The sequence below is a fragment of the Microcaecilia unicolor genome, chromosome 5 (genome assembly GCF_901765095.1).
Source record: "Microcaecilia unicolor chromosome 5, aMicUni1.1, whole genome shotgun sequence".
In the NCBI taxonomy this organism is placed as follows: domain Eukaryota; kingdom Metazoa; phylum Chordata; class Amphibia; order Gymnophiona; family Siphonopidae; genus Microcaecilia; species Microcaecilia unicolor.
This window is the reverse complement of record NC_044035.1, coordinates 217,067,161-217,093,327: the sequence shown is the minus strand read 5'-3', so window position 1 is coordinate 217,093,327 and position 26,167 is coordinate 217,067,161. Positions and strand designations below refer to the sequence as shown.

The following is a 26,167-nucleotide window of genomic DNA, read 5'->3' as shown; positions in this document are numbered from 1 at the left end:
GGAGGCGGCGGGAGCGGAGCACCCCCCACCCACTGGCACCCGGAGTGGACCGCCCCCACCGCCCCCCCCCTTGGTACGCCACTGTGTCCCAGTATGGCAATGCTTATGGTCTTATAAGTTGTTTCAGATTCTAGCAAAATACAGCAATCTATTGATTATATTGGCAGAAGCAGGACAAGGGCACAGTTTTTGAATCTACTTTGGCCACACTTATGTGAAGTCTCGTTTTTAAATATTTCTCTGCCTTGAGTCTCTTAATCACTCACTAGGCAATTCTCTTTACTGAAATTTCTCAGCCAGTGTACTTTTGCAAGCTTTACTGAAACACGGCCCCTCACAGCTTCTATATTCTTCTTAAAAGTGAATGCCTCTTTTGAGAAAGAATATATACCTTTTATTGGCTTTTTACCTTGTTCCATCCCTAGAGGGCTTTCCTTTTACTCTATTGTTCTCGTAATGCAGACTCCAGTGAAAACTGAGTTAAACCAGTCCAACATCCAAAAGACTAATTTTTGTTAACTTCCCCTCTCCCTTCACTCTCTATCTCAGTTGATAACACCCTCATCGTCCCCATCTCATCTGCCCGCAACCTCGGTGTCATCTTCGACTCCTCCCTCTCCTTTTCTGCGCATATCCAGCAGATAGCCAAGACCTGTCACTTCTTCCTCTATAACATTAGCAAAATTCGCCCCTTCCTCTCCGAGCACACCACCCGAACTCTCATCCACTCTCTCATTACCTCTTGCCTTGACTACTGCAACCTACTCCTGACCGGCCTCCCACGTAGCCATCTATCCCCCCTTCAGTCCATCCAGAACTCTGCCGCACGTCTTATCTTCCGCCTTAACCGATATACTCATATCACCCCTCTCCTCAAGTCACTCCACTGGCTCCCAATCAGATACCGCATACAGTTCAAGCTTCTCTTACTCACCTACAAATGCACTCGATCTGCGGCCCCTCTTTACCTCTCTACCCTCATCTCCCCTTACGTCCCTACCCGTAACCTCCGCTCTCAAGACAAATCCCTCCTTTCAGTACCCTTCTCCACCACCTCCAACTCCAGGCTCCGCCCCTTCTGTCTCGCCTCACCCCATGCCTGGAACAAACTCCCTGAGCCCATACGCCGTGCCCCCTCCCTACCCATCTTCAAATCAATGCTCAAAGCCCACCTCTTTAATGTCGCCTTCGGCACCTAATCACTACACCTCTTCTCAGAAAATCTTAACTACCCCAACTTGACATTTCGTCCTTTAGATTGTAAGCTCTTCAGAGCAGGGACCGTCCTTAATTGTTCATTTGTACAGCGCTGCGTAACCCTAGTAGCGCTCTAGAAATGTTAAGTAGTAGTAGTAGTAGTATTTATTACAAATAAACAAACAAGGAACTTACTGTAGTTAGTTGAAACCAAGATTCTCTAAGCAAGCCATAATTCTCACAAGTGGGTAACGTGGTCCCGCACTGCCCACTCCAGAGCTTATGACAAGCTTTGCAAGAGCTTTGTGGAGCGCAAGACACGCTCCAACACGCATGTGTGAGTGCCTTCCCACCCACCGTGAGAATGTGGTTACTGCAGTTATTTTTCTACCGCAGTGAAGAGTGGCTGCTTTTGGTGGTGGCTCTTCACAGTCTGGTCTGGAATGAGCTTTTTGGTGCCTTTTGGCGTGTTTTCTGATTGGTTTTTAGTGTGCTTGTGTTTGGGTTACTTTTTTTTCTCCCCATACAGTTTTAGTTTATTTTTTTTCCAAATTTTAAGTTTCCTTTGTTTTCTGTGTCATTAGGCCGTGTTTAGGCCTTGAATTCGGCTGGTTTTTCCCTTGTCTTTTTCTGGTACCATTGCTTTGTTTGATTTGGCTGCGGAGGTTTTTACATCCATGTCCACTCAAGTTCCCAGTGGCTTCAAGCGCTGTACCCAATGCAAACGGACTATCTCTGGCAAGGACACCCATTCTTGATGTCTACAGTGTTTAGGGCCCAACCATAGCACTGCTGTGTCCTCTGTCTTCGGATGAAGAAGCGGACCCAGGTTGCCAGAGAGGCTCAACACGAGAGGATTTTTGCAGCCAGGTCCGATTCCTCAATGTCAGCATCAGCATCGAGGTTGGCAGCATCTCCCTCCTTCTCCCACCTCCTGTCCAACATAGTTCTCTGTTTATTTCCTCTTCCCTCTGCATCCCGGGTCTAACATCTCTCTCCCCCACCATGTCAAACATTTCACCTTCTCTCCTCTGTGCAGTATCTTTCCCTCCATCCCTCCCAGATCCAACATTTCTTCCTCTCTTGTCCTTCCCCCCTCCTGTACAGCATCTCTCCCTCTATCTTCCCAACCCACCCTACATCCAACAATCCTTCTCTCCCCACTCATGTCCAATAATTATTCCTCCACACCCATGTGCAATTATCTCTCTTCTACCTCCCCATGCATCTCTCCTCTTCTCATGTCCACCCCTATGCCCAACAATTTTCCATGTGTCCTACCTCTCCACAGCATCTTTCAAAGGGTCGCTTAACAATCCACTGCAAAACTTAGATTGTAAGCCCACAAGGGACAGAAAAAAGTACCTGATATAATATAAGCTTTGGTTGTACCCACAGAAAGTCGGTATATCAAATCCATGACCCTTGAGCTTTTAGTAGTATAGGGTGGACATGACAATAGTACCGACTTTTCTAAGCACTCAACAGGAAGTCACAGCAGAGTTAAACAAACAAGATAATCTAGGCACCTAAGGCACCTGGTATATTATAAACCTTCAATAACAACTGAAGTCAAGAACACCTTTTAGTCTTTGTGAAGCAATGAGAGACAAAGGAAAATGCAGGTTACGTGTTCTGATACTTGATATTCTTCTACTGGATGCAAACCAGTTCTGGCCTGTTGGCAATTCCTTAAGTCAACTGCACTATATTTGGCTGGTCAAGGGATGCAATGAAAGTGAGGTTTCACTTATGCTTACCCCATAGCACCTTCTAAAATGAACAGTATAATAACTGACTGCAAACCTATGTTAGGAGACGAGACCTGTTGATACTGAAAGCAGCCAGTACACACTCATTTAGACAAATCCAAGAACCTCTCTTACTTGTGCAACCATTTCCTACAATTCTCAATGACTCATCAGGTACACACTCGCTCAAAGCATACACTGACAAATATCCTGTGTGTGAATTTATTGAAAAATACTTACTTATTCATACAGCCAGCAAATGTTTTCATACAGTCACATACTCATACTGCATTTATTTATTTACAAAAACTTGATATATACAAATCTCATTAGAAATGCAGTAAAGCAGTTAACAATAAAAAACAAACAAACCCCAAGAGAGGGCTATAAATAGTCAAATAGGTTAAAATAAAAAAGAAACATTTGTGTAATTTAAGTTCAGCTAACAAGACAGGTTTGCATGTGTATATGTGAATTAAAAGTTTGACTAATAAGTCAAGTTTTAAGTATTTTTTTTTTTATGTGATGTAAAAGGTTTCAGTTTTTATTGCCGTTATTAAGAGATCCTTTTAGCAAGGTGTGATAACAGATTTAGGGGCCCGTTTAGAAAGGGCTTGCCGAGCACCAATTTGGAACTACTGCAGGAGTCTGATGGTAGTGCCCACTCCCACTGCGCACAATTTCCAGCGCTACAAAAATAATTTAAATTTTGTAGTGCTGGGGCTTACCCAGAAGTAATCAGGTAGTGCTGCGCATTGCCCCATTACTGCCGGGTTAGCGTGGGAGCCCTTACCGTCACCTAAATAGGTTGCAGTAAGGGCTCTCCCTGGAAATGGCTGATTAGTGCATGACCATTTCTTTTTTTAAGCATAACATACCTTCTACCTACTACGGTTAAAGGGGGCCTCAGCGTGTGGCAAAATCCACGCCCCGATGCCACCACAGGCCTCCCTTTCCCGCAGCTTGAAATTTGTCTGCATGTGAATTTAGAGTTCTCACTGTCAACTCTATTGATTATTCCAAATTCTCCAACCCTCAGGCAGATGTTTGGTGGTATTGCAGAACTAAAACCCTATACCCCACGCTGCCTTCCAACTGGCAGGGGCAATGTGCTTTGGTTCAACTCAAGGTTACACTCACAATAGCTTCCCGAAGTGTGGGCCAGTCCCCCCATAGGCAAAAAAAAAAAAGGGACATGGAAATTAAAGGATCCTTTGATGACAAAGTATACATTGATGCTATAGGTGTGCCAAGGGGGGTGCCAGATGAATTCAAAACCCGAAATCAGATTGATGCAGGTTTCGAATCTTTGTTTTGTTGGGTCACAATTAATAAGAATGTTGATTGGATTAACTACATTTACTATAACCAACAGCACTTTATCAACTACACTCGAGATACTTTGAAGGGTATCGCAGAGCAATTGGATGCCACCAGCCGGATGGCCTGGGAGAACCAGATGGTTCTCAGTATGATACTAGCCAAAGAAGGCGGAGTTTGCGTGATGTTAGAAGGCCATTGTTGCACTTTCATTCCAAATAATACTGCCCTGGATGGTACCATCACCAAGGCCCTGTATGGACTCACCACTTTGGCTGAGGAACTTGCAGAAAATTCAGGGATAGACACATCCTGGAAAGGATGGCTGGACAGTGCTTTTGGGAACTGGAAAAATGTCATTTTGTCTGGCCTAACCACCGTCCTAATTGTTGTTGCTGTACTTATGCTTCTTGGTTGTTGTGTGATACCATGTGTCAGAGATTTAGTGCTGAGATTGATTGAAACTGCTTTAACAAAGAGCAAGCCTGCAGGGTATGCTATGGCCCTTTATGAACCCCTACATCCTTCTCCCGATGATGCTAATACTGTCTATGCTGAAATGCAAGCTGTTCCAAATACTAATGACCCTGTGTATGCACAAATGCAAACGCCTCCTAGTGATGAGGAGTTATATGATATCGAGAGCCCTGCTTAAAAGCTGGACTATAAAAAGATTATAACATGGTCTATTTCCTGTGAGATTATATCTTTCCTCACTTTGATGACATGTGCGGTCTGGGCCACCTAGCTCCTGTTCCATTCATTCTCGTCATCTATCCAATGACTATACACTCCCCTTTTAGTGTGTCTCATATCTGAAATACACCTCTTAGTGCCCACACATGAGGTCGTATGGCAATTAAGGGTAAGACAGGAACTGGAGCCTCATCCTGCTGAGGGGCTATAAGAGGCCTGCAACCTAAGACAGCCTGCGGTCGGGGTACTAGACTCAGCTACCATAATGCTGAACTCAGAGGTATGAACACAAGTCTGGGTGCAGGACCAGACGTGTGTGAAGACACTACCCTATGTGAAGCCCTTACTATCTAAGGCCTTCAAGGGGGGGGGGGGGGGGGATGAATATTATGAACCTAACTATTGACTTTGGTTCAGGGCCTGAAATCACAAATAAGCTGACAGGCCTCAGTGACTTCTGTGTGGCCTTTGTGTGAGTAAAGAACTCATGATCTGTTGAGACATACAATGTCAGTTAGAACAAGGAAGGAACAGGGGTGCAAGAGCAGAACTGCACATGTTGGCAAACTTGTGGTAACAGATGTTCAGGAGAAAAACAGAACTATGTATTCCCACAGGAAAATGACAAAGTTTCCAAAAAGTGTTAACTAAGCTATTATCATGTAACCACCCCTATTACCATATCAACTGATCATGTAACCACCTTATTATCATATTAACTGACCATGTACTGTTGCTTAAAACTAACTGTATAAAAATGACTGTACCAGATCTATGACTGGAGACTTTGGCAGCTAACACTGATGTGTAACAGCCTTATCTCCCATGAGAAACTATAGCTTGTGATTTGTACTTGACAAATAAAATACTTAACCTTTCTCATATGCAGCCTTGGTCCCCTCATTCCATTTATTGGATAGTGTATATTTAGTGATTTGGGGTGGGGGGTCTAAAAGACCAAAAAACAGATCTCCATTCAAAAGTCAAACTGATCTGTGTCCTCTTCTCCACCACAAAATACCTCAGCACTTTCTGCCTGGCTGTTCTATATACCAGAACAGCCTTCCTGATATGGTACATCATGCTACTTCGCTGGCTATATTTAAACCCTTCCCAAAAACCCACCTTATCTAAAACTTTGGCTCTCCCTGGTAGTAGTGGCAGACTTCCCCATGGAATCAATCCCAGAATTAATCTTTGTACACCCTTCTCTTGATTTCCATAGCTTGCCCCTACCTCAAAGTCCTCCTGAAAACTGAGCTTCTCCCATCCAACTGTACTCCTAATATCACACTCTGTTAAGACAAAAGGTATCACAGCTGGTTGCTTGGTTTGGAGCAGTTTATGTTTTGTTTAAATTCTGAGCTATTCTATAGAGCGAGCCTCCCGACCAGATCGCTCACAGGCTCCCACTACATTCTCTGCACGAGGGCGACACGTAAAGATGTGCATCTGCCTCAAACAACTGCCTATTTGTCCTGCCTCTTCGCCTTACAGAACAGCGCGAGTCAGCCTAAGGAGTGGGACAGTGAGGCCATGTATGGGGGAGGGGGGGCATGAGACTCAAAGGTCTCTCCCGACGACGCCCCCTCCAGTGAGACTCCCTGACCAGATCGCTCACCGGCAAAGGGCTCTCCCGATGACGCCTCCTCCAGCGAGCCTCCTGACCAGATCGCTCACTGGCTCCCACTACGTTCTCGCTCAATTGCTCTCCCGATGATGCCCCCTCCAGCGAGCCTCCTGACCAGATCGCTCACCGGCAAAGGTCTCTCCCAACAACGCCCCCTCCAGTGAGCCTCCCGACTGGATCGGTCACCGGCTCCCACTACATTCTCACTCAATTGCTCTGAGTAAATGGAGTCTAATTGGAGCCTCAAATCCTGCAACTCCTGCATTATTTTTGGGCGACCCTTGTGCCTTATGACTTGCCTCCAGACGCTTGTTATTATTTTTTTTTAATGAACAAATTTTTCATCTCTCTCTCTCACACACACACTCACTTTCACTCTCTCTCTTTCAGACAGGCACACACACACACACTTTCACTCTCTCTCTCTCTCACACACACACACATGCAAAATACTAGAACAAGGGGGGGTAGGCAAATCAACAATGAGCCATGCTTTGCTGCCTCAAACAACTGGCTATAAGGAGCAACTGACCCTCCACTGTCACAGGGACTCCTAGCAGCTCCCTCTCTCTTTCACACACACAAACACATATATACACTCACTCTCTCTTTCTCTCGATGGATATGGATGGGATGGGAGGGCAGGGCAGAGGACAATCTCTGGGGAGGGCAGAATTGCAGGACACGAATAGGAGGGCAGGGCACAGGACAATCGATGGACATGGAGGGGAGGACAGAATCACAGGACATAGAGGGGAGGGAAGGGCAGAGGAGAATCACTGGACATGGAGGGGAGGTCAGAATCGTGGGACACGGAGGGGATGGGAGGGGAGGAAAGAATCGCTGGACATGGAGGGGAGGGGAGGGGAGGGCAGGGGAGAGAGGAAAAACGGGCTTGGTTCCACTAGTTTATTAATATTCTGAAACTTAGATTGGATTAATGGGCTAGATTTAAGCCTTATTTAAACAATGTTTGTAGACTTGTTTTCTATTCCTTTATGCCTGTCTAACTGTAAGCCAAGTTCTCTACACTCAGTATGCATGTGAATAAACCAGCATTTAACTAAAATTTGCAAACTCCTGAACCAGATATATCCTAAGCCTCTGGGTAACACTTCTGCATTAAGTCTGTTTTGACAAATAGCAATAAGGATTAAATTATTATTTTATTCGGTGACTCACTCTTCTCTACCAAGAAGCATCTCAGTGGGCATTTAGAGTACACATCAGTATAGAATCCATAACAGGAAACAGCCTCAGATAAAATGGTTGCACAGAGACTGTGATTGTTTCACAGATCCTCAAGTAACTGTTCATAGTCCATGGCTGGGTCACTGAACTATAGGGTAAAGTGGTGGCACAGAATACATGATTGGGTCAAGGAGGCCCAGGTAATATAGTTGTACAGTCTGTGGATTGGTCATTGAGCCTTAAGTAACATGGCTGTGTAGAGCTCAAGGCAGGTTTAAAAGACGGATTGAAGAAAATATGGAAATAGGAAAGTCTATTAGATCTGCATGGTACCATCTTCCATAGGCTGCATATTACAAGCCTCCATTGTGTCTGAGTCTTCATCACTCATAGAAGACTCCACAGAACGCTTCAGGCCCCGCTGTTGGGAAATGGCCAGAGCATACTTCAGATTGTAGCGATTCCAGTCACAGCTATGGAGAGAGGAAGAGAACCTTAACATTAATAATCATACTTTATACGGAGAAATAGTTAAGCAGCAGCTTTCATACAAACAGGATCTCTGCACATTATATACAACATGCCCTTATTGTTCTTTACACAACAGTCCTTAATATCACCTTCCAAAACTAATATTTACTTAAAGGCTGAGAATGGTACACATATCAAAGGGGCTCCTACCATCGAATATCTGATATGAAGAAATGGATACAGCAGCAATACCAGTTTTGACAATGACATTAAAACTGTGTTCCAATGCACCAACTTTGAAGAACGGCCATGAGTTATTGCTACAGACTAATGTAGTGTCAAGCATTCTTGAAGTTGATCCAAGGATTGTTTTTCTGTAATGAAAACCTCTGTTCATTCTGAAGTTCCACATAGATGTCATTGAAACCAACAGATTTCTTTACCAATATCCTTTAAGACTCCTAATGCAGACCTAATATTCCGAAACATGGCCCATGTCAAGTCTTGGATATTAATATTTAGTTTTTTAAACATCGTCTCGTTATTTTAGCCACCTTCACTGTGTTTGTGTCGATCATGGCTGAATATCAGCCAGAACTTGCAAAAGGGGATCTCTAAGGTTCCTTCCTTTGATTCTGACCACCCTCCCCAGAATAGCAGGCTCCTCAAAAGGATGGTTCCACTTCCGAGGGCCCTCCTGGGCCTACTTTAACAGTCCCTGGTGGCTAATGTAGGAAGGGCAGGAGTAATCCCCACTTGTTCTTGCCCATGGCTACTCCAGATTCAAAATCGCTGCCACAACCTCTAGAGCAGTGGTTTTCAACACAGACCTCAGGGACTACCTGGCCAGTCAGGTTTTCAGGATATCCACAAAGAATATGCATGAGAGAGAGAGAGAGAGAGAGAGAGAGAGAGAGAGAGATTTGCATGCACTGGAAGAAGTGCATGCTAATACATCTCAAAAATATGTCATATATCACCAGTGCTTTTTTTGTGCCGGTACGCAACGGTACGGTGTACCGGCACCTTTTTCTCCTCCTGTCCTCCCCTCCCATTATTTCCAGCGATTCTCCGCCTCTCCCCTGCCCTCCCATCGACGTGCAGCGATTTTCCGTCCCTCCCCTGCCCTCACCTCTCCCATATCCAGCGATTCTTTGTCCCCCAGCCGTCCTCTTTCACTGCCTGCCAGCCAGCGTCGGACTCAGAGGCGAATGGTGCAGGCAGCGATTGGCTGGCAGCGTCGTAGCTTCCCTCTGCAAGTCCCACCTAAGCGTAAACAGGAAGTTGTAGGCAGGACTTGCAGAGTCCGACGCTGGCTGGCAGGCAGTGAAAGAGGACGGCTGGGGGACGAAGAATCGCTGGATATTGGAGAGGTGAGGGCAGGGGAGAGACGGAGAATCGCTGCACGTCGATGGGAGGGCAGGGGAGAGGTGGAGAATCACTGGAAATAATGGGAGGGAAGGGCAGGGGAGAGAGAATTGCTGGACATGGGAAGGGCAAGGGAGAGAGAATTGCTGGACATGGGATGGGAGGGAAGGGCAAGGGAGAGATAATTGCTGGACATGGGAAGGGCAGGGGAGAGAGAATTGCTGGACATGGGATGGGATGGGAGGGAAGGGCAAGGGAGAGAGAATTGCTGGACATGGAGGGGAGAGAGGAGAATCGCTGGACAGGGAGGGGAGGACAGGGAAGAGAGAATTGCTGGACATGGATGAGAGGGGAGAGAGGAGAAATGCTAGAAATGGATGGAGAGGAGAGCAGGAGATAGAGGAGAATTGCTGGACATGGATGGATGGAGGAGTTGGCTAGGAGAGAGAAGAAATGCTGACTTGGATGGAGGAGAGGGGAGAGAGAATTATTGCTTTATATGGATACAGAGGAGGGAAGAGAGATGAGAAATGCTGGACATGGATGGAGGGAAGGAGAGAGGAGAAGTGCTGGACATGAATGGAGGGGAGGAAAGAAAAAAGAAGATGCACATGAATGGAGATGAGGGAAAGGGAAGAGGAGAAAAACTGCACATGGATGGAGAAAATAGGCAAAAGCTGGATCCATGTTATACCTCCTCCAGTCAATTCCATGGAGGACCCAGCTTTTACTTATGGATGCAGAGCAACAAAAGAAGAAGGAAGGAGGAAAGTAAAGAAATAAATGGAAAGGAAGCCCTGGAAACGGAGTTAAGAGAACAGATAGAGAGCAGCAGAATCAGAGTCTGGGACCAATATGGATAGAAAAACAAAGTCACTAGACAACAAAGGTAGAAAAAAAATCATTTTATTTTCATTTTAGTGTTTGGAATTTGTCTTATTTTGCACTGGGTATACTGGAGCTGTAACAGCTTACAGAAATTATTTATAATGAAAAAAAAAAATCACATTATTTTTTCTCCTATACTAATATAATATTTTCAATGATGTCTGTTTATATGCGCCATGGCTGGAATAAGGGGTGTGGCTAATGTGGGTGTGGCTATAATAGGGGTGGTGCCATATGTGGTGACCCCGCCCACAATGAGTACCGGCACCTTTTTTTCTACAAAAAAAGCACTGTATATCACCCAACAATAAAAACTCAATTATCACACCACCATACCATATAAAGGTCTTTTGGACCTCAGTGACAACTTTTTTCACATGGACCACTCAATTTGCGATTTGCCTGCTTCCCTATCAGTCACTGTTTATTGATTACCATTTATAACTCCTTCATTGTACCATCAAACTCATTAAAAAAAATTTTCTCTCTTAAGTTTTCTGATGGACCTTCTGCCAACAGGAGCTATGTTTCGCCTTTGACTGCATCAGGGTAGTGTCCCCTGGACCGTATATCTACCTATATATGTATATATCTATATATACACACACACACACACACGGTCCTTACAATTTAAGAGAAAGTAAAAATGTTTTTAAATGAGTTTGATATTAGAATGAAGGAGTTATAGATGGTAATCAATAAACAGTGACCGATGAGGAAGCAGGAAACCGCAGACTGAGAGGCCCGAGTGAAAAAGGTTGCCAATGAGGTCCTGAAGGCTGATATATGGTATGGTGGTGTGATAATTGAGTTTTTAGTGTTGGGTGATATATGACACATTTTTGAATACATAAGTATTGCCATACTGGGAAAGACCAAAGGTCTGTCAAGCCCAGCATCCTGTTTCCAACAGTGGCCAATACAGGTCACATAGACCTGGCAAGATCCCAAAAAAGTACAAAACATTTTATACTGCTTATCCCAGAAATAGTGGATTTTCCCCAAGTCCATTTAATAATGGTCTATGGACTTTTCCTTTAGGAAGCCGTAAACCTTATTTAAACTCCGCTAAGCTACCCTCCCCTACCACATTCTCTGGCAACGAATTCCAGAGCCCAATTACACATTGAGTGAAGAAACATTTTCTCCGATTCGTTTTAAATTTACTACATTGTAGCTTCATCGCATGCCCCCTAGTCCTAACATTTTTGGAAAGCGTAAACAAATGCTTCATATCTACCCGTTCAACTCCACTCATTATTTTATAGACCTCTATCATATCTCCCCTCAGCCGCCTTTTCTCCAAGCTGAAGAACCCTAGCCGCTTTATCCTTTCCTCATAGGGAAGTCGTCCCATCCCCTTTATCATTTTCATCGCTTCTCTGCACCTTTTCTAATTTCACTGTATCTTTTTTGTTTTCCATTTCTTTCCTAATAATACCTAACATTCTATTTGCTTTCTTAGCCGCAACAGCATACTGAGCAGGTTTCAACGTATCATCAACGACAACACCTAGATAACTACCACTATTTAAATTATTAAGCTGGACTGCGTATTGCTAATACATCTCATACATATTCATTTTGGATATCCTGAAAACCACTGCTTTAGAGCAGGGGTTCTTACATGTCATCAGGACACACCTAGCCAGACATGGTTTCCAGGATACCCACAATGAATATGCATGAAATAGAATTATATACCGTGGAGATACAGGGCAATTCTACTGTATAAGCTCATGCATCAAAGATGCCTTTAGTTGGAGTTGTCGCTCATAAGCGCACTAGGTGCTATCCTATAAGTAAAGGATAAAGGATCATGGGTTTTGATATACTGCTTTTCTGTGATACCACCAAAGTGGTTTACATTTTTTTACATATCTTATGGAACCCACATTAAAAATATTAGGTGTAACTATAGATTGACAATTGTTACAGACAAATCCTTTAAAACCCTTTGGAAACTAAAACAAATAGGTCCTTCTTCTCGTTAAAGATCTAAATAAACTTCAAATTGCTCATAACACTGCAGTTTGACTTTAGAGTATTTCGTTTTGAAAGAGCTTCACCTTTATTAAGTAAATTAGACTGGCTTCCAATTAAAGCCAGGATCACCTTCAAACACTGTACCTTCATCTTATATGGTTTAGCCCGACTACATGCAACACCTTGCAGAACTTCCTCCACAAATGCTGGCCTTGGGGCTCAAAATTATCACTTCACTTCCCAAACTGCAAGAATCTAGTTTATAAGTCTGTTCATTCAGCAGATTTAATTTATCAGAGCATAAAATCGGGTGATTCCTTACCTAAATCCATTAAATGGCAACATAACTACCTGAAGTTCCATAAAGTTTTAAAAGCTTTCCTCTTTAAAAAAATTTCTATTAACAGAAAGTGAACTCCCATATACATGATTAACTAGTTCTGATGTTAATTTTGGTTTATAATGCTCCTCCTATTCCCAGTCTTTAATTCTCTGCATACTTTAAATGATATTCAGTTTTCTTTATTTCTACTATCTATTATAATTATATTACAGCTAACCATCCTTATGCTGTTATTGTATCATGGATATCCTACTTTCTTGATACTGTGAATTGTCCCGGTCTGTCCCAGTTAGTCACTTGTGTATCAGGAACAGCCTCTGGGAGTGAACCCTTATGCTGATCCTAGAGCAGAGGTACCAGGACCGGAGGCGAGGGATCAATCCTAGAACAGGCAGTTGGAAATGCCCAAGGCTTCACCTGCGATGACCACTGTTCCCCAGAGGTTGAGCCCCAAGATCTTGAGAAACGGGAGGTGAATTGCAGTCCTCGATCACTGATTATGTGCTGAAGGAGCCCATGAGGCAAAATACATGTTGGATGAAGGCCTGGTCCAGGGTAGCCACAGAAGGGAGAGCAGACATGGGAACAAAACGAGCCATCCGGGTACAGATGGTCAACAACTACCCAGATAACCGTATGACCTCTGGGAAGTGGGAAGTTCCGTGATAAAATCCATAGATATTTCTTGCCAGGGACATTGAGGGATGGACAAAGGTTGCAGGAGACCCCAAGGTTTGGCATGAGTTCCTTTGTGACAGGCACAAGTAGGGCACGTGGTAACAAATTGTCGGACATCTTGTGCTATGCAGGGCCAGTGGTAATGTCTAGATATCAACTGGAGGGTTTTACGAAACCCGGGGTGACTGGCCAAATGAGAGGAATGACCCCATTGTAGAATAGTGCGGTGAAGACGGGGCAGCACAGGAGTAGTAGTAGAGATACCCATGGTAGTAACAATACAGGTGGGGTTAAGCATGGGTTCAGGTTCTTCCGGGGATTCAAAGGTTCTGGATAGTGCGTCTGCTTGGATATTCTTCTCTGCTGGTCTAAAGGTAAGATGGAAATTGAAGCGCGCAAAAAACAAAGACCAAAGGGCTTGTCAAGGGTTCAAACGTTTAGCATTTTGCAGATAAAGAAGATTTTTGTGGTCCGTGATGACTGTAAAGGGGTGAATAGCCCCTTCTAGTGGGTAACGCCATTCTTGGAGGGCTAGCTTAAGAACTAGCAACTCTCTATCTCCAATAGTGTAGTTGCACTCCATAGGGATAAACTTTTTGGAAAAGAATAAGCAGGGATGGCGCTTCCCTGATTCAGCAGTCTGTGATAAAATGGCCCCTGCCTCCAAGGGTTTACTTATATCTGGGCTTCGCAGGACAGGGGCATACAGGAAGGCCTGCTTCAAGTGATTAAAGGACTCCCGGGCGTCCAGGGTCCAGTTCATGATGTCAGCTCTCTTCTTGGTGAGAGCTGTCAGGGGAGCTGTGATGATAGAACAGTGCTCAATGAATTGTCTATAATAATTAGCAAAGCCCAAGAATTGTTGCAGTGCTCAAAGCCCTTGCGGTTGGGGCCAATCTTGAATGGCCCGCAGTGTGTCTGGGTCCATCTGCAATCCTTTAGAGGAGATAATATATCCAAGGAATGGGATAGATGTCTGGTGAAAGGCACATTTCTTGAGTTTAGCAAAGAGATGGTTCTGTCGGAGCCATTGGAGGACCGTGTGCATGTGTCCAGGATGGTCCTGCGGAGAGGTGGAAAAGACCAGGATATCATCCAAATAAACTATTGCCGAGGAATATAGCAGGTCTCTAAAGATATCCTATATAATAATTCTCACCTCCAACGTTCTGAGGCTGCCTGGGACCGTGGCTTCCACTGGAGGTGGTCTGCTTCATGGAGTAGATCAAAGTGACGTCAGCAGCAAACAGCGACCCAGGCAGGGGGAGGAGTAACAGCCAGGGGGAGGAGTAGGCAGCAGCAAACAGCAACCCAGGTAGGGGGAGGAGTAGTAGCCAGGGGGAGGAGTAGGGAAACACGCGGAGCATGTTTCCCTACTCCTCCCCCTGTCTAGGAATCACACCAGACTGGCTGCCAACCTCCTGAACCACACGCGCACACTAACTGCCCTCAAAAAACCGCTGCCGCCCTCCCTCTCCTAGTCCGGATTCGGACTGTCGGAGAGGACGAAGAGGGAGGGCGGCGAGACGGCAAGCGACAGGCTGCGCCGACTGTCCAATGTGGAGGAGGCGGGTGAGGGATCAGAGCGGGGGTCGGGGTCCGCTCGGAAGAGGGGGGGAGGGAAAGACCAGCGGGTCCAACTCCAGCGCATCCGTCATCCCCGTTCACTCACAACAAAGCAAGCAAACCTATGAGATGCTGCAGGACGTTTAATGGACTGGAGTGGAAGAGAGCACAGCAAGTCTACGGTAAGCAAGGAAGCCCATTGGTTAATCTCTGTTTCCACTCCCCTACGCAGCCCTCATTGGCATACACTCAAAAACAAGCAAACCTAGGAGCTGCTGCTGCACATTGTCGTTTTAAAATTGTTGATAGACAGTGCCTTAAAACGTCAAGGACAAAAGGAGGGGGGAAGACAGACAGACCCTGCAACTGGGAGGGGGGGAGGGCAGGGGGAAACGGGGAGGGAGGGAGGGGGGAACCTGCAACTGGGAAAAAGGGAGGGGGGGACCCCCCTGCAACTGGGAGGCGGGGGGAGGGGGGACGATGACCCTGGAAATGGGAGGGAGGGTGGACCATGGCACATACTCTCATTCTTACACACACACTCGCACACAGTCTCACTCTCTCTCTGTCACACACACACTCGCACATTCACTCTCTCTCACACAGTCACTCTCACACACACTCACTCAAACATACACACTCCCAGGAAAACCTTGCTAGCGCCCGTTTCCTTTAAAACAGAAACAGGCCTTTTTTTACTAGTAATTCATAAATTCCTGGAAGACCACAGGAGCGTTGCACAAGCCGAAGGGCATCACCCGGTATAGTGTCCCTCATGCATGTTGAATGCTGTTTTCCATTCGCCCCCCACTCTTTACGAATCCGGATCAGGTTATAAGCTCCCCAGAGGTCGAGCATTGTGAATATCACTGCCCCTTGAAGGCGATTGAAAAGCTCTGATATGAGCAGAAGAGGATACTGATTTTTGATAGTAATTTCATTGAATCCTCTATAATCAACACAAGAATGTAGGGACAAAAAAGAAACATGCTCCAGCGGGTGACATGGAAGGTCTGATAAACTCCTTCTTCAGAGTCTCCTATATATATTCTCTCATGGCCTGAGATTCTTCGCACGAGAGAGTGTAAATGCATTTAACTACAATACAGAATGGTATCAATGTTTTTTTAAAAGGCCTAACTCACTCCCAATTCCAAACAATCCCTTAGAAAGAAAAGAAAAACCTTCATAGAACTCTGCTCAAAGTATGAAATAAGGTAACACTGATGATGACATGGTAACAGAATGAGTAACATACAATAGCAAAACATGAGACAAGCATTTAGAGCAAAAAATGATGAGTAGGTATTACAACATGTTTCAGACTGGGAAAGGGTGCTGATCCTGGCCATTTTGTTTATTTTAATTTTTTGGGCTCAGTAAGCAATATTTTCACTGAGAAGCTGAACTGGGAACAGAGGCAGTATTTAAAGGCACAGTGTTCTATTTTCCTTCCACAGATATCTACAAACTGTTTATATGAATGAACTAGTGGGATGACACAAGGTAACAGTTTCCTGTTGTCATAAAAAAAGATCAAAGCAATGCTGAGATTTTTATGGTAATACTGTCCTCCCCCAACATTTCAGTCACATTACTTTTATACCATAAAGGGAAAAAGATCACCACCATGAGACCTAGACAACCAGAGAAACAGCTGCCACCATGGTACAAAGGCAGCTACAATAGAGGCCTTTGTCATAGAAAACAGGCAATTACACACACTACTGCCAGTGTACAGACCACTACTACAGTAACAATGCCTGCAATATACTCAATAGTTTCATTTTAAAATTGTAATTTAAGTAAAACGATACATACAGTTTTGAAACATCTTCAAAATTAGACTGGATACTCTTCTGAAGAGAGAGAATCATGGGCAACAGCGTCTCTGACCTGCACAAAAAGTGAGAATGCATGGGATATAGGTGAGTTATCAAGATTTTTCTGTCTTCTTGTGAGCATCAGACAGCTAGTGCTGACCTAGCTTTTCATACCTGCCCAAGCACAATGCAAACAGTGTATCTTCACGTGCCTTGTTTCTTTGCTGTATTGTTTCTTTCTTTAGTTTTATTCCCTACTTTAGTCTTACTGTCTATTTTGACCTAACATTTTTTTTTATAAACTGTGTGTATTCTTTTAATTAGGGTCATAATCCCTGTCTCTTCTGCCAATCAAGTTTTATCACTGAATGTTTTGTAGTAATCAAAATTAGTGATGCAAGGTAAGCTCACTGACTAAGATGCTAAGGGGTGATTTTTTTTTAAACTATTTTTCATTTTGCAGCACACTGACAAGGCACAAAATTTGTCAAGGCAGCCATTATTTTTTAAATAATATATATTTTATCATTTAAGAGACAAGTATTAAGATTGTGCTTAAAGTTCAATAATTACATTTTCAATCGTCGTGTTATCTTTATAGTTGAATATTTTTATTGAAGACAAGTTGGCAAAAGGACAATACACTTCAAAGATAACAAAATTAGCCACAAATAATGGAAGATACCATTCAAAAAAATGTTTGATTCTCATGTCATCTGAGAAACAACAAAATAAAACTGTCCACTACTAAGCGCATTGTGAAATACAAAGCCTGAAAATAAAAAATCCTAACATTCATGTACAAATATGCCATACAACAGTAGCACTAATTCCTATGAGTTAACTAGCACAAACTCTACATATGAATAGGCAGCACTACAAATATTACACTGGGCCCAAAAAACACCAATATCTCTCTTCCTACTGGTAAAACAGAACAAGTGGGACTGAGGCAGCCATGGGCATAATTATATATATAAGAAATCATATTAATTGTTAATTCTGTTTAAAGGTGGTCAAATAGTATTTCAACTTTTTCAGTCCTGCAAATGATGGAGGAATGTCATCTGGTTTAGATTACGTTTGCCAAGCTAAAGGTTAGGAAAGGTCAGTGAGAAATGAAACTCTGTCCCTTGTGAGTGATGGATTGCTAATGCTAGCACACACATCTGTATACTATTAAATCTTGAGGGGATACTATTATGAATGAACAAAGCATGAGCCAGACATGCTGTAGTTTAAAGCTGAAATACTATTTAGAAGTGCTTAATATGTAGATATTCCTGATGTTTAGATTTGTTTTATAGGGAATTTGATTATGCTTACTTTAGAATATGTTTTTCTGGGTAATTAATAAGTTTTGTTTCTGTGTAGAATGTCTGTTCAACTCTCTGTCTGACTTTCTGAGTAGGGCTGCAGTGAAAAGATCAGCATATGGTTTGACTTAACCATAGTCCTAGCTAGTTCTGTGTATGGAGCTGATGGGTGAAAAGGGTCAAGAAAAGTCTTGATTAATTATAGGTAAATGTAGGAATGGTTCTGAAAGTAATAACAAACTATAAGCTGTATGCCATTAAGTAAGACTGGCCCTTGACCCCTTAATGAATGCCAGAGTTCAGTTAGTAGTTAGTATGAACCAGACTAGGAATATGAGAATAATTAATGTCAGATTGGCCCCTTCGCCCCTCAATGAACCTAAGTTAATCATAATAAAATGTAAGAGACTGGGAGCCACAATGTCTGGTTTGAGAGGCTCCAGGTCATAGGTCAGTTTGAGAAATATCAAACCTATGTAACTGATATTTTTAAAGTAATGATTGGCTGAGGCAAGGTAGCCAATCTATTCTTTACCATCTGGAAAGTAAGGGGGGCTAGGAGGGGGCTTAGGACTGTATTTAAGTGGGAGCAGAAGCAGCTTACGTCAGAAAAGAGAGCAGAAGGAACAGACAGAAGAAAGAGAGCTGAAGGAAGACAGGCAGCAGAAGAAGAGAAGCAGCTGAGACAGAAGCCATAACATCCAGAGAGCTGAGAGAGAGAGAAGAGAGCTAGAACTGATGTCCTGCTTTGTTTGCTGGCAAATAAAGAAGATTTCTCCCTCATTCTGGTGTGTGCTGCTTGACTCCTGAAGTACCACAGGTTCTGCTAACAATAGGGGTAATTCATGCATCCATTCCTGCAACAGGACAACTACAGATCTCTACACAGAAGCTACACGCCCATAGTATACTGTACCTCAGTCACATACAAAACACAGACAGACCTTCATGAAATACAGAATGGGATCACAAATCAGAAATAGAGATATAAAGAGAAAAAATTGAACGGGGAATTCCAAGAAGTCAAATTAGGCATGTACTTCAACATGGGAGATATAAAAATAGAAATGCATTTCCTTTTATAATGAACATAATACAAAGACATCCATGATGTGCATTTCCTAAACTAACAGTTAATAAATTCAAAATAAAACACTTTTTTCTATCTTTGTTGTCTAGACATTTTTCCCATCACGTTGATCTTAATTTTTCTTTTTTGCTTTCCTTTCTGTCTTCTGCTTTTTCCAGTGGCTGCTGTCCATTTCTCATGTCTCTTCGCTCCTCCTGTCTTGTTCCATTCCCTTATTACATTTCTTTCTGTTGTAGCTCTTTACTCCCTTCCTTTTTCTGCCTATCAACTCTGATTTCAACTGCTTTCTCACCCTGCAGTCCTCTATCTACTTCTTTTTACTTTTCAACTGCCTATCAAATTTCCATCTCCTCCTCTCACCCCTAGCTCTCCCAGTTCCCAACTCATTCCTTCCCTTGCCTCCTAATCCCTTCCATTTTTCCTTTACTCCCCATTACCGCATTTTTACCCTCTGTACATATCCTCCTTAAAATCATCTCCTTGACAAACCCACCAAGATTTCTCTCTCATGGTTCCATCATTCCCAGTTTCTCCCCTCCCTCTTCCTCTCTCCATCCCCCATTTGTTGGGCCTCCATCCCACCCTCCCTTGCTCCTTTGTAGACTGACATCTGCATGCTTCTTCCCTCTACCCACCCCCAGTATCTCCCTATATCATTTCTCTCCTGCCCCTCCCTGCCTCTGTGGTCCAAATCTCTTCCTCTCTCCCTGCCTCTGTAGCCCAACATCTCTTCCACTCTCTTCCCTCCCTGCCCCTGTGGCCCAACATATTTTTCTCTCCCTTCCACCTTCAGGTCCATCATTTCTCTTTCTTCCCCCTCCACCCCTTGGATCCATCATTTCTTCCCTCCCCCTTTAGTTCATCACTTCTCTCTTTCTTCCCTCTTTCCCCCACAGGTCCATCACTTTTCCCCTCCTTTTCTCGGATCCATCCCCTACCTCTCGTCCATGGCTTTTCTCTCTTTCTTTCTTAACTTCCCTCCACGCCTCAGGTCAAATATTTTTCAATTTCTTCCCTTCCCCTCCCACAGGTTCAGCATTTTTCCTTGTCTTCCCTCCCTTCCCTTTCCTCCCCCTCCTCATGGTTCCAGCATTTTTCTCTTTCTTCCTTTCCCCTTCCACCCCAAGTGCAGCCTCTCTCCAACCCCTCATCTACCTTAAACCGCATCTTCAAGGAAGTTCCCTGGCAGCAGCAGTAATTCACAGCAGCTGTTTGCAGCCTCAGAGTCTCTCTTTTGTCTCGGTCTAGTATAAATAGGATGTTGGATCAGAAGGGGGGTGGATTGCAGCAGAAGAGAGACTCCAACAGGGTGCAAGTAATGGCTGTGAATTACTGCTGCTGCTGTCAAGGAACCTCCTTGGAAGACACAGTTTAAGACAGACTGGGGCAGGGGGAGGGAGGAGAGTGGGAGACATGCTGGTTCATGAAGGGGGAGGAACTGGGCCCCTTGGTGCTCTGGGTCCTCAGGCAATGCTCGGTTGCCAGAACGGTCAGGCCGCCCCTGCTCTTGGCACACCAATGTGCTGCAGTACACTGGTTGAAAAACACTGTGCTAACGGTTGTGCACAGGCTCCTAGTTTAGTTCCAGGGTAGGTTGAGGATGCTGCAGCCTTCACAGTCCTAGCACGTGGGTGGGATTGTGGCCACTGTGTGGCATGACACCTAGATGACTGATAGCTACTAAAGCATAAGACAGGAATAGCAAATTTGTGAAAAAATCCTCCAAGATAGTGCAAATGAAGGCTCATGGCATCATATCCCAGCCTGGTCCCACCTAAAATGGAAGAAATAAGAGTAAAAAAAAAATTCCAATGAGCCATTCCATGAAAATTCAATGACCAAGGTCCCAAGACCTTGCCGGATGGTAACTAGCTACCACCAGCTTTGACCTAAATTGGCTTTTGAGGAATTATATCCTTTGGTTCCATTTCATTTTTCCTGTAGGCAGCAATTTTTATAGACTACTGTTTTCCTTTATCTGTCTCTTGTTTTCTCATCATCTTGCTAGATGATACTCAGGTAGACTAACCTGCCAGCATTTGACTGGTTGATTTCAGAGAATGTGTAGCTTGCTGATTTCAATTTAGTTAAACTGTGACCTGTGGTGTTCCTACGGCTCTAGGTAGTTAGAAACATAGAAACATGACGGCAGATAAAGGCCATATGACCCATCCAGTTGCCCATCCTCTGTAACCCCCAATTCTTCCTGTTCCTAAGCGATCCCACATACTTATCCCACGCCTTTTTAAATTCTGGAACGGTCCTAGACTCCACCACCTCCACCACCCTTTCTGTGAAATAGTACTTCCTTAGGTTATTCCTAAGCCTATTCCCTCTTAACTTTGTCATATGCCTCCTCATTCCAGAGCTCTCCTTCTTGTACATAAATGCCCTTGAGATATTTAAAAGTTTCTATCATGTCTCCTCTCCCTCCTCTCTTCCAGCGTATACATGTTGAGGTTCATAAGCCTGCCCCTATAATTTTTGCATTCAAGACCGCTTACTAATTTCGTAGCTGCCCTCTGGACCGACTCCATCCTGTTTATATCTTTCCATAGGTTCGGTCTCCAGAACTGCACGCAGTACTCCAAAAGGGGCCTCACCACAGACTTATACAACGGCACTATCACCTCCTTTTTCCTGCTAGTCATGCCTCTCTTTATGCACCCAAGAATCCTTCTGGCTATGGCCGTCACCTTTTCTACCTGTTTGAAAGCTTTTAAGGTCATCAGACACAATCACCCCCAAGTCCCGCTCTTCCTTCGCACACTGAAGCACTTCACCCCCTATACTGTACCGTTCCCTTGGAATTTTGCGACCCAAGTGCATGACCCTGCATTTTTTGGGATTAAACCTTAGTTGCCAAATATCGGTCCATTCCTCTAGCTTCGCTAGGTCCTTCCTCATGTCATTCATACCCTTCAGGGTGTCCACCCTGTTGCAGAGTTTAGTATCATCCGCAAAGAGGCAACCTTACCAGACAGCCCTTCCGCAATATCGCTCACAAAGACGTTAAAAAGAGCCGGCCCTAGGACCGATCCCTGCGGTACTCCACTGATGACATCCTTTTCTTCAGAGCAAGCTCCATTTACTACTGCCCTCTGACTCCTACCATTCAACCATTTTTTAACCCAATCAGTTACTCTAGTTCCCATTCAATTTATTTATCAGTTGCCTTTGCGGAACAGTGTCAAAGGCTTTGTTGAAATCCAAGTATACCACATCAAAAGCCCCTCCCACATCCAACTGTTTGGTCAGCCAGTCAAAGAAGACAGATTCGTCTGACACGACCTGCCACTAGTGAAGCTATGCTGCTTCGGGTCCCGCATTCCATGTAGTTCAAGAAATCTCACAATCCTCTTCTTCAGAAGCGTTTCCATTAGCTTACTCACCACTGAGGTCAGACTGACAGGTCTGTAATTCCCAACCTCCTCCTTACTTCCACTCTTGTGCAAAGGAACCACATCCGCCCTTCTCCAGTCCACCGGGACCACTCCAGTTTTTAAGGAAGCACTGAAGAGGTCTGTCAGTGGAACTTCTCTGAGTTCCTTAAGCACCCTCGGGTGTATCCCGTCAGTCCCCATCGCTCTGTCTACTTTTAGTTTGGCAAGCTCCTCATGAACACAGTCCTCCGTAAACGGGGTCTTGGTCTACCATACATCCATCCCCTTTAGCCTTTGTTTTCTGCAGACCTACCCCCGGTCTTTCATTCGTGAACACAGAGCTAAAATAATCGTTAAGCAGTTCAGCTTTATCATCTTCCACATATTTCTCTCTCTCAGCTTTGAGCCTCTCAATGCTATTATGGTACTTCCTCTTGTCACTTACATATCTGAAAAAGGTCTTGTCCCCCAATTTTACCGTATTAGCTATCTTTTCCTCTATTTGCCGCTTCGCTTTCCTGATAGCCTTTCCAGCTTCTCTCTGCTTATTTAAGTATTCTCTCCTGTCTTCATCTTTCTGAGTCGTCTTATAACGTGCAAAGGCCGCCTCGATAATTCCCACTTACCAATTACCCTCTGGAAAATTGCTGGGATAGCCAGGTTGAGCCATGAAAATGTAAGAATTTACTGGGGGGGAGGGGGGGGGGAATTGTGCAGGTGACACTTCAAGATGAGAAATGATCAGGGGGAATTTGGTCGAGAGGGCAATACAATTGGCACATATAGGGCCCTGTTTACTAAGCCATGCTAACTTTTTAACGCACACTAACAATAGAGACACTCATTACATTCCTATGGGTGTCTCTAGTGTTAGCGCTTGCTAATTTTTAGCTAAAACGTTTGCGCACCTACACTGCAGCTTAATAAACAGGGCCCATAGACAGCAACACATAGAATTTAATATGTACACAAAGCAAGTATATTCTAAGCATGGGTCCAGTGGTCCTATGAAGTATACGTGCTATTCTCTTTAAAATTCTCTATCAGTTTTCATATCTACTTTAAGTCACACAAACCCCCAACTGAACAGTCTTTGGGAACTTGGGGTTGAAAAAATACTTGATGGTGGAGATTTGCATACCTTTTCAAGTACCAAATCCATCTCCCTGGGGCCAAATTGTGCCTTTATGAGAAAGGCTCTCTAATTTTTTGTCCCTACAGGGGAGATTCTATATATAGTGCCTAAAAAAGAAAAAAATTTGTGCTGAAATCAGTGCCGACTAAGTGTATCCTAGAATCAGTGCCTAGATTTAGGCGCTGATTATAGAATACACTTAGCTGATATTTCAGTGTCTAAATCCATGCACGTCCATTTACATCAAAGAAAAAGTTGAGTAAATCCCGGCACATAGATTTAGGCGCACTGGGCCATATTCTATAACTAGGCGTGTAGATTTCTGAATGCCCTCAAAACAACCTTTTCCCTACCCATAACCACGCCCCTTTTGCCTGCACGCATTAGAAGTTCTGCACACATCGTGACAGAATGCACTTGAGGGTATGTTTACTAAAATGCATTAGCATTTTTAACGCACCTGTAAATTTAAGGCGCGTTAAACGCTAACGCACCTATACATTTCTATGGTTGCATTAGCGTTTAATGCGCGTAAATCATGTACGCGTGTTAAAAACGCTAACGCGCCCATAGCGCCGCTTAGTAAACATAGGTGTTATTGAGTTGTGTGCCTAAATTCGTAACAGTGCCAATTAGTGCTCATTATTGCTTGTTAAATGCTGTTATCAGCGTTCATTAGCTTGTTAAATTACACGCATTGTTATAGAATCTGCGCTGATTTTGGTGCCAAGGTGGGCTATATAGAATCTGGGAGTATGTGTCTAAGTTTATAAGAATGCACTGCACACACACACATGCACTGCAGCTTTTTATAACATCAATGTATAAAGTGCCACTCAAGTGTACATTCCCACTGTGATGGTGCTTTTTGATGTGTTTATATTTATGAACTAACCTTGCCTTCTAAGTAGCATCAAATATACATGTATTTTCATTAGTGCTATATGCATTTACAATACAGAGTTCAACGGGTTTGAGTCGCAGCACTGCAGGCAAGGAAGGAACGGAAGCTGGAACACACTGGTGCGCACATATAAGACTTCTCTGATTCACTGGCACTGTGTGCTAAGAGATCACCACATGCACGTGCCAGTAGGTCAGGTGACATCTGATGCTCATGCTTATGTCAGAGCTGAGGTCTGCGCATCAGCCTGGAAGCAGAGAGGATTAATAGTAATAGTAAATGATAGCAGATAAAAACCAGATCGGTCCATCCAGTCTGCCCAATAGTCACAATCATTATCAATTCATGATTAAATCAACAATGAATGTGATATTATATACTTGATTACGGTCTTTCTGTGGTGTTTCTGGGACATAGACCATAGAAGTCCGCCTGGCCCTATCTTTATTTTCCAACTGCTGGAGTTGCCCTCAAAGCCCACTCCAGCCTATTCATCTTCTAATTTGCAGGGCACAGACCGTAAAAGTCTGTCCAGAACTGTCCTCATATTCCAGCCGCTAAAGTTTCTGTCTAAACCCTTTCCAGCCCATCCAAAACCAGATTGCCATATATGAGACACAGACCGTACAGGTCTCCCAGTATCGGCCCTAATTCATCACAGCCAGAGTCACCATGTAAATGTTATGCAAAACATCCACACACATGCAGCCATTTAAGTTTAGGTTTTTTATAACTTCCATTTTCTAAATAGAGATCCTCTGTATTCATCCCATGCCTTTTTGAATTTTGCCACCATTTGTATCTCTACCACCTCCTTAATGGAGGCTTTCCACATCTGTGCTGTTAAAGCAAAGAGGGAGGAGGAGGAGGAGACAGCACTCAAAGAACTTGGTACTCGGTGAGAGGCTAGCGCAAGTGCAGCATACACTTCCACAGGAACCCCACAGGAACTGCTTCCGTCCCCACGGGAACCCCATAGGAACTGCTTCCATCCCCACGGGATCCCCGCAGAACTGCTTCCTGTATATAATATGTAAGCCGCATTGAACCTGCTATGAGTAGGAAAGCGCAGGGTACAAATGTAAGAAAAAAAAATAAAATTGTTTTGATGTAACTCTTAGTATGTAAGCTGCCTAGACATTTGCTTTGATAGGCAGGATAGTAAGCCTTTAATAAAACTTGAAATTTAAAAAGTTAAGTGTTCCTTTTGGCCAGAGCTATACATGAGGGATTAAGGGAATAATTCTCCTTAATCTCCTGTGGTTTATCAACATCTCCAAAATGAAACCAAAAATACAATTGTGGCTTCACTACTTAATTGGTGGGATTTACACATGTAAGCTAGTAAAATGGGGCAACTAATATGGAAGTGGCACTACTTCCATGTGGAAGCTGCTGGGATTGTGTTGTTCATTTTATCCACATGTATGT

At 43.9% G+C, this 26,167-nt stretch overlaps 1 protein-coding gene across 1 annotated transcript in view; it reads right to left on the bottom strand.

The window, feature by feature from the left end:
• Window positions 1-7,445: 7,445 nt before the first annotated feature.
• The window catches only part of PWP2 (PWP2 small subunit processome component), a 308,991-nt gene continuing 290,269 nt past the window's right edge, over window positions 7,446-26,167 (bottom strand). The window contains exons 20-21 of the mRNA XM_030203767.1: window positions 16,907-16,981; window positions 7,446-8,258 (exon numbers count right to left, since the gene is read on the bottom strand). Coding sequence (XP_030059627.1) covers window positions 8,102-8,258; window positions 16,907-16,981 — 232 coding nt within the window. The 3' untranslated portion in view covers window positions 7,446-8,101. The remainder of the gene's footprint in view (window positions 8,259-16,906; window positions 16,982-26,167) is intronic.